Source organism: Taudactylus pleione, unplaced genomic scaffold (genome assembly GCF_031769625.1).
Source record: "Taudactylus pleione unplaced genomic scaffold, aTauple2 ptg000012l, whole genome shotgun sequence".
Lineage (NCBI taxonomy): Eukaryota > Metazoa > Chordata > Amphibia > Anura > Myobatrachidae > Taudactylus > Taudactylus pleione.
In genome coordinates, this window is record NW_028284415.1 from 20,201,567 (window position 1) to 20,211,295 (window position 9,729).

Sequence of the window (9,729 nt, forward strand, 5' to 3'; positions counted from 1 at the left end):
AACTATCAATACTATGTAAGTTGTCAAAAAGGCACTGTGCAGGCTGGTGGTGGTTCCATAACGGTGTGGGGTGTGTTCACGTGGCATGGGTTGGGTACGCTGTCATTGACCGGTAAACGCTATGTTGCATTGCTTAATGACTATTTGCAGCCCTTCATGTACCCCCACAACGATGGAATAATCCAGCAGGATAATGTAACGTGTCATCGGCCCCTAGTTGTCCATAATTGTTTTGAGGAGCATTCTGGAGAGTTCTGATGAATGGTGTGACCACCACGTTCAACCAACATGAACCCAATCGAGCATTTATGGGATGTGGTGGACAAGTCAATTCGCACCCAAGATCCTGCACATACAAATATCACAAGTTGTGGGAAGTTATACAGATGGCTTTGGCCAACATCTCTCCAGAGGTTTTCCATCCATTTGTGGAATCTGTGCCACGTCGAGTTGCTGCACTTCACTGGTCTAGATGGGGTCCTACACTATACCAGGCACATATCCCATGACTTTTGGCACTTCAGAGTGCAAGTTAGATACAACTACAATTCAGAAATATATGTAAAAGTGTCAAGAGCTTATTATAAACTAGGGAATTTGAGATGAAGGGCCTGATTCAGAGATTTTCGCAAATCCGATATTTATGTAAATCGAGCGATTGTTTGCCATTGTGCATTACGCTTGTAGAGAGGAACCACTCGCAAAGTGAGTAACAGGTAATCAGTGTTTGGGCGTGGTACCGGGGGGGTGGTTAGAAAAATGCAGGCATATATAACCATTAAACGCCATTTCTTAGGCGTGCATAAATTTGCCATTGCAATCTCCATTACAGCATGAGAACTCTCTGCGTGTCAGGAGAGCCGCAGTGTTTGTGGCTGGTCAAACTTGACACATGCTGCATTACTGCCTGATGTGCATCGATGTTTATGCTGTTGCACTTTGTCAGACGGACATGAGAAGGCAGCAGTGGGCGTCCCTACGCCCGGGTAAGCTTTAGCAATTGTGAATTGTGCTAGATCGCAGCTGTGATTGCATTAGCGCACATCTCTGAGTCAGGCCCAAAGTATTCATTGTGGAGGGAGATATTCTCCTATGCACAGCAAACTTTTTCCTGTCAGTACACTTCTTATTGCTTCTCTTTTTTTTAGGGGAAAGATTTCTGTGAATCTATGGACATTTTTAGATCTATATTTGTGATTTGTTATTACTAATTCATATAAATGATAACTAGTATTTCTGGTTTAATTTACCTTTAGTGCTGTCTCCCACGTGTGGCTAATACATAATTCCAGAATAGTCACAGAGAAGACAACTCCCCATAACAATGCCCATGGTCTAATCCAGTAAAATACTGGTTAAAACTTGTTCAACCCCTTTTAATGTTATGTCATAATGCAAAAATGTTCTAACATAGACTTAGCTCTACAGGACAGGAATCTTGGGAGTATATTTACTGAGAGTTTTTAGAAGTGGAGATGTTGCCTATAGCAACCAATCAGATGATAGCTCAGCGTTTTTCAACCACAGCACGGTTGTCAAGTGTGCCACGGCGGTCAACTTAGTTCACTTGTACTGTAGTGCTTTTTATTCCTGAGGAGGCCAATGGTAGTGTGTTTTATTCCTGAGGAGGCTAATGTAGTGTGTTTTATTCCTGAGGAGGCTAATGTAGTGTGTTTTATTCCTGAGGAGGCCAATGTAGTGTGTTTTATTCCTGTGAAGGCCAACGTGGTGTATTTTTTAATGTGGTAGCCAATGTGTATGTTTTTTCATTGGTCACACAGGCTGCATCACCGGATAGTGTTCCTTGGAACTTTTAAAATCTTGTGTAGTGTGCCTCCAGTTGAAAAAGGTTGAACATCACTGTTCTAGCTATTATGTAACTAGCACCTACTAGAAGATGTTAAGTAGAATCTGATTGGTTGCTATGGGCAACATCTCTATTTCTAAAAACTCTAATTTTAGTAAATATACCCCTTAATGTTTGTTTCCTAATACATTTGTTTTATTTAGTTTTCATTGTCAGCATTACCATTAGGTGAACCTAGGCAATTGCCTAGGGTGCTGATGGTCAGGGGGTGGTTAAAATACTAAATGAGTGACATCATGTCTCATACAGTTATTTTAATTGCCCAGTGGTGCCCCAACACTTAATGCCAGCTGCTTCTCTAACATTTGAAACTTCTGGCTGTTAATCCTCCATGTCTGTGTGCTGGGAGCGTGGTGTTTGGCAGTGATGTCTCAACCAAACACCACTCTGCCGCCCCCATGTGCTACTTGCCAAGGTGATAAGCAGCAGCACTGCTTCAGAGTGCGGGCACAGTAACTGGTTCTGACATAGCATGCACACAGGGTTTACGCTGTTCATGGTTGTATTAATATTCTAATGCACTGTGCTGAATCTTATAATTTAACATATATACTCACACCATCCAAAAGTACTGATTTTCATCATACTTGCCTACTTTTGAAAAAACATTTCAGGGAGATTGTGAAAGCAGCACCTGTGAGCACGGCGGTAAAGTGGGCGTGTACTGCTACATCTGGGGGGCGTGCCATAAACCTGACTTACCTCCACATGTAAATGAGCCCCAAAGCAGTTAGTAAGATTTACTTGTTGATGAAAACACACTGATACTTTTCAGAAAATGCATGTAGTCATAGGGATCATTGGGCCTGATTCAGTAAGGATCGCAACTGCAATTACAATAGCGATTACGCACGCAGTCTCACTACGAATATATGGTAATCCTCTGCGATCGCTATGCCGTCGCAGCACAACATAAGGACGCCCACCTTACCTTACACACATCCGTAATACTTAGCAAGACTGCGAAACCATCAGTAACATCGAGTACAATCGCAAGCCTCATGCACACTTGTACAATCTCTGACCTTACTCAGGAATTGCTAACCTCATCGCACACAGTGAGTACACAAGCTGTGCATGACATCGCAGTGGATAATTCAAACACCCTGGCACGCCTGCGTTTCGCCGACTCCGTCACCACCCCCAATCACCCTTCCTGTCAATCACTCTGCGATGGGTTTGTGTAGTGACTACGATCGCAGTCCCGATCGCAGTGGATCACACTGCGATGTATACGCATGCGCAGAATGCAACAATCGCCCAATTGTGTGCGTAATCGCAGTTGCGATCCTTGCTGAATCAGCCCATTGTGCCTTATAACCAATGCAGGGAAATTATACTAATAAACCCATTTAAATGTATATAGCTCTGTTTTTTTCATATAACAGCTTCATAAAGGGGGTAAGGTGCAAACGGAGATTGCTAGACCCTGCAGGGAGTCAGGGAGATTGCTGTTTTTTCAAGGAGTCTCCCTGACAATGAGGGAGAGTTGGCAAGTATGATTTTCACTGACAAACAATAGCTGGCTTCACCAGGTATAGGTGGATTTTTAAGAATGTTGGTCACCCAGTGAGCAACCTAAAATGTAATTGAATTTAAAATTTTAGTTAGTGCACATACATTTCAAATTTGAGTTAGTAGATATATATCTCAATAGCAGAACCAGTCATCATTAAAAATACAAGGAGAAAACAAACATAAAAGATATTAAAAATATTAATATTAAATAACTGCTGCTGGTAATGCATACTCTTCTTCTATATACAAAAGGCATATTAAGTACATTTTTAGTCATGCATATAAATGCATAATTGTTTCTGTCCAAACATAGATCCTGTTGGTATGGAGATACACAGAGGCCCCGATTCAGACCCGCTCGCAGGTCTGAAGGGCGTTTTGTTTTTTTTGTGTGTGGCCTTCTGCCCGCTCGCTAAGCTATGGGTGACCACCCACAGCTTTTGCGAGCAGCCAGGTGATGGTTGCGACCATCGGGCTTGTGACGAGACCCTTGTGGTAGGGTCTCGTCGACCGCAAGCCCCAGTGAGCTTCCTGCTCACTACTGCTCAGGAAGCTCACTACTGACATCACGAGTGATGTCAGTAGGGACGCCCCCAAACGGCAGGCATTCCATTGGGAACGCCTCCGTTTGACTAGCCACCCCCCGACCCGCATACAAAACGGGGCGAGCTGTCGATCAACATCGACAGCCGCCCCGTTTGTAGCGAGCCCCGGAGCGAGTGAATTTCTCACTCGCTCCGGGGCTCGCGCACTGCCCGGCCATCGACCCACTTGCGAGCGGGTCTGAATCAGGCCCAGAGAGCAGTAGTTATTATTTAATAATTTTATCAAGTTTTGTCTGCTTGTACTCTTTTTGTAGCGGGATGTAGTTGGCGTGCAGGATGCTGATGGTCTTAATACCGGTGCCGAAATCCCGACAGGTCGGGATCCCGATACCAGTATCCCGACCGTCGGCATCCCGAAGGTAAGTATCTGGCTGCAAGAGGAGGGTAGCGTCAGGTAGCGGTGTTAGGCACTAGGGGGACGGTTAGGGTTAGGCACTAGGGGGGGAGGGTTATGGTTAGGCACCGGGAATGGTGGGTTAGGGTAGGGGTTAGAAAACTACTCACCATTGAGTCCTATGGGTGTCGGTATTCTGGCTGTCAGGATGCCGATGTCGGTATTCTAACTAGCGGTATCCCGACAGCTGGGATATCATACCCAACCAATTGCAATGCCTTGTGTTTATTCCTCTGTGGAGGTTATCAAGATATACAATACCAATCACATCAGCGGACACGCAGAAGGCTGCCGGTCTCTGGTACCGCAGTGGTTAATTCAGGATTGTTTCATAGCTTTTGTCAACTGCACAGCAAGATTTTACTGAAGTACCACCATATTGGATTCATTCCTTTAATCTTATGCCGTGCAGTGGCAGCTGTGACTTAGGGATCCTGCTTGCTCTCCTGCTGCATGTACAGTATGTAGGATGTGAGAATGATTGATTTGAAAAGTGGCGTTTTATACACAATCCTGACAACATTTGGGAATTCTGCTCTGAGATCAGCATCTACATTTACATATTGACAATTGTTCCATTATATAATTTCTTTACTGTTCAGTAATTGTCATCAGTGATCAACTAAAGTAAAGTAAAGGTCCAATTCATACGAGCAGGGTGAGAAAAGCCATTGTATTTTCTTATGGTGAATGCATTATGAGTGCATGTCCATCTCATCTCATACAAACTGTAATTAACATTCCTGTGCAAGTAGTGTTAACAATCAATGTCAGATATTGTTTTTTAATGTTACATGTGCTGGAAACTTATGCTGGGTGTCACGAGTGCATCGGTAGGTGTGCACACCCGATATGTCTATGAATGACATCATTCATATACATATCAGGTCAGCCCTGCAGCACAGATATATCAGTGCATCTGGTTTTGTGTATGGGCGACCCACTGACCAACCTGTACACTTGCTGCAGCGACCGCAGACACTGACCAATTTAAATGCCCGCCCAGTTGTGATGTCAGCCCAGACACATCGAGCGGCCGATTGGTAAGTTTGTATAGCCACTCGAATGGCGGATCAGTCTGCTGACCGATTTGTCATCCTAGTGTGTGTAGCCAGCTATAGAAATCACTATTTGATTGCCCACTGTAGGCACTCCATTAAGTGTGAGCATGGAAAATTTAAATGTGTATAAATATATATCTAATGTTAGTCACACACTGCATATTGCATCCAAACTTTCAGTATGGTTCAGATCATTATTGGACATGATAATAAATAAATTACCACTCATCATCTCATCATCGCTGCCGGTGTGATGTAATCCTCCATCCAGGCATCAACCATTATGTGAATGAAAAGGCTTCTTGGTCCATGGGAACAGCCACAGGTTTATCAGTCATTTACATACATATATATATATATATATATATATATATATATATATACTGTATATATAATTATGTTGGGGTTATTTTGTGCTGCTGAATGAAATATGTAATGAGTTAGTGTTTGGTAAACATTATGTTAATGAAAGAGCAAATATATCGTCTGGTTTTTTTTTAATTGTTTCAAATTTGCCATCCTGACCTGTTTTACAAGTATATGTTACAGTATGTCCCTCATTAACATTTTAAGCAAAAAGTAAAATCAGACAATTCTGCAGTACTGTATTCATAGATTTACTGTTGTATTAACTGAGGAAACTTCAGAATTAAAAATGCTTTTTGTATGCAATATCGTTATTTTTATTTATTGAAAATGTTTCCCCTTAACCTACTTCAACTTACAGAAGGTAAAGGCTCCCACAGGAACTCAACCTGGCGTTTTATACTTTTTAATATGGCATTTAAATTATTTATTATTGTTTTAAGTGAGTCCCTTTGACGGAATGGGTATATAATGCCGGCTGTCGGGATGCTTCCTGTCAGAATACCAACAGCGGCATCCCGATGGTTGGTATCCCGACAGGGGTCGGGTAAGTATACTTACCCTTCCCCCCCAACCCTAATCCTCCCTTCTTGTAGCCTAACACCCCGCACCCTAACCCTCCCAGTTAGTGCCTAAACCTATCCCTCCTCCCTTCGTGCCTAAATGTACCCTCCCCCCTTAGAGCCTAACCCTCCCTCCTAGGAGTGCCTAACAACCCCCCCACAACCTAACCCCGCTACGCTCCCTAAACCTAACCCTCCCCCCGCGACTAATGCTAAGGGCGCCCCGCATTTACCTTGTTCGGACTGGCATTCTGGCGTCGGGATTCAGATAGGTGTTGGTATTTTGATGCCTATCTTAAGTCCCTTGTCGGGATTTGGATGTCGGTATTGAGACCGGCTGCATCGCGGCCGCCGGTCTCATAACTACATCCCCTTTTGACAGCTGAACTATTCCTTTATTTTGATTGTAAAGTCTGTATTGATCATTAGCACTGTTTATTATATGGAATATTTATTGGTTAACATTTATCACAGGGATTGGGAAAAGCCTCTAGTGGACTAGTTACTGTGATTAAGGGCTCAGTCCAATGGTCTGCGATGATCTTGTGGATGCGAGCCACACTTGATAGGGCTCCGAGCAAAATTATGCAAATTCAGGCTCGGAGCAGGCTGCAAAGGGTGCAAGGTGCCGTTCCGGCGTTTTTACACCGTGGCAACTGCACATCGCACCATTCACAAACAATTGGATTGCCCCCAAAATGTCTGTTTTTTTTGTTTGTGGATTGTAAAATTTGTTAATTGTAGGATTTGATCTATGTGTTATTATTGGCAGAATAATGGTGATAGAAACCCAGCTAGATTACAGAACAGATACATTAAATCCCCTATCCTTTATTCCAGGCCGTCTTTCTTTCTTCACATCTGGATCTGAGAATTTACATTATGTGGAAAAAGTGAGCTGGGGCACCAGATATGCTATAACCATCTCCTTTACCTGCAATCCAGACTACAGTATCAAGGACCCTACTTGGATTTAACACTGATTCATAGCTCTAACCTTGATTTACATAACCTCATGGCCACTCTTGATTGTATGACATAAACTTTACCTGGACATATCACAGTAACAAAGATCTTATTTGGGTACAATATAACATCTCAGGCATCTTCTGCAGGACCCTGTCTGGACTTTACTTCCCAGCCAGCCTCTACTCATCCACTATGTTGCTGATGAAACTAGTTTTGGACAAAATCAATAGCATACACACACAGTACAATTTTGTGAAGCAGTTCTTCATTAAATGGATTAAAGTCTTCTGTGCTTTTGCAATTTTGCACAAACTAGCTATAAGAACATTGCTGTAGTGGGAATGATCCAATCAGAACTAAAGATCCCACTGGCCAATATGTTTTGTGGTATGTTTTTCATGCTCTAATTGTTAGATTTCTTGTTGCCAAACACCACCTACAAAAATGTAATTCCATGGGATTTAGCATATATTATTACATAACTACATACTGATTTTATGTTTTCACAGACTTGAAATGTAAATGTTATATAGAGAGATTCATGGCTATTGGCACTCTCTCTAAAGAATCAATCTCATTCTAAAGAAGACCAGCCACAAAACTGAAAATGAAATCTAGCACAGCGAAAATTATAAAGAAAATTTAAGAAGAAATTGTTAGTAGTTTTTTTTTTTATGGCAAATAATGTTTGTCATGTCCATTTGCTACTTGTAGCTAACGGAGCTTACTGCCCTGCCTCAGTGACCCAATGTTGGTGTCTTCTCTCATTGTGGTGGAAGCTAGCTGGATTATTATATTTGTGGCTGACATAGGTCACTCAAATCTTATGTACCTCTTTACTAGCTGCTCCCACATTAGATTCTTCCCAACCCCAGCTCAGTGATACAGAATGGTAGAGAGAGACTGACTACAAGGAATGTGAGCTAACCAAGTCAGTTTATTGATTTATTCTAACTGTTAAATTGCTTACATTGTTCAATTAATCTAACATTTCATTGTCAATGTATTCTTTAGTTGGCAGCACTAAACATATCCTTTAGTCTGTCCATGGTGTATAGACATTTATATTTATTAACTGCAGATATATATTTATGTTTTTCGTATGTGACTCAGGTTATGCACTAAACTTGAAAAAAACATAAGTGTTGTACAGTACTTTTAAATAACCTGTAGGTGTCACATTCTGTAAACCATAACTGAGAAAGCAGCACCAAGCCAGCAACAATGGTACTGTGCTACTATGCTATAAACTGGTGACGTTAATATTCTGCAAGAAGTATAATCAGCACTGCATTCCTCTTTTTAATTACATTAATTACCAGACCTATTTCACTTAATAAAAAAAAGATTAAAATGTATTTTGACTATAATCCTCCTTGAAATTGATTTTAAGCAGAACTCCAGTTAAAATGTTATAATTATCTAGATTGCCCACTCCTTCCCATGTCAGGGTCTCTGTGATTCAACTCCCCTCTCAACAGCTTGTTATGACTATGACAAAGGCGGGCAATTACAATTCAAGTATCGCTGCTTCTAACAGATCTTCAGATTGGACAGAGTTGGGTCCAATCACCACATGTGCCAGTAAAATTAACATATCACTGAACGGGATACAGTTAATATACCTACAAGCGGCATCCTGGCTGCCGAAACCCCGGCGCCGGAATGCCACTACCCGGCCAAAAGACTGGCGCCGGGATACCGACAGTAGGTGACATGCCGAAGCCGGAATCCCAACAGCCTGGATGCCGAACGTAAGTATAGAGGGCTTGTTAGGTCTAAGCCGCACGGGGGGGGGGAGGGCTAGGTCGTCCGGGATGCCGACAGTCTAAATACCGGCACTGAAATCCTGACAGGTTGGGATCCCGGCACCAGTATCCCAACCGTCGGCATCCTGAATGGTAAGTATCGGGGTGCATGGGGGGCGTATTGTTAGGTAGCAGGGTTAGGTTTAGGCATTAGGGGGAGGGTTAGGCACCGGGAGGGAGGGATAGGATTAGGGTGCAGGGAGGGGGAGGTTAGGTTTAGGCACTAGGGGGGGAGGTAAGGTTTAGGCACCAGGGAGGGGGTCTTACATTTAGGGTGCGGGGATGGGGAGGTGAGGTTTAGGCACTAGGAAGGGGGGGTTAGGTTTAGGGATCGGGGAGGGTTAGGGTAGGGAAAAACTTACCTTCTGTTCCAATGGGTGTCGGTATTCTGGCTGTCGGGATGCCGCTGTCGGTATTCTGAACAGCAGAATCCCGACAGCTGGGATATCATACCCAAACCCGCTATTGGTATATTGACAGCAGGCATCCTGACTGCTGGGATTTCAGACCCATTCTCACTGAGCTACTCCTTATACCAGTTATCAACATTAGGACAAGAAGAATTGTAGTGCACGTCA

The 9,729-nt window shown here is 43.0% G+C and overlaps 1 protein-coding gene across 1 annotated transcript in view; it reads left to right on the top strand.

Moving 5' to 3' along the window:
* The window catches only part of OGFOD3 (2-oxoglutarate and iron dependent oxygenase domain containing 3), a 211,575-nt gene extending 202,281 nt beyond the window's left edge, over positions 1–9,294 (top strand). The window contains exon 9 of the mRNA XM_088468928.1: positions 7,215–9,294. Within this exon, the coding sequence (XP_088325054.1) occupies positions 7,215–7,351 (137 nt within the window). The 3' untranslated portion in view covers positions 7,352–9,294. The remainder of the gene's footprint in view (positions 1–7,214) is intronic.
* The last annotated feature ends 435 nt before the right edge of the window (positions 9,295–9,729 follow it).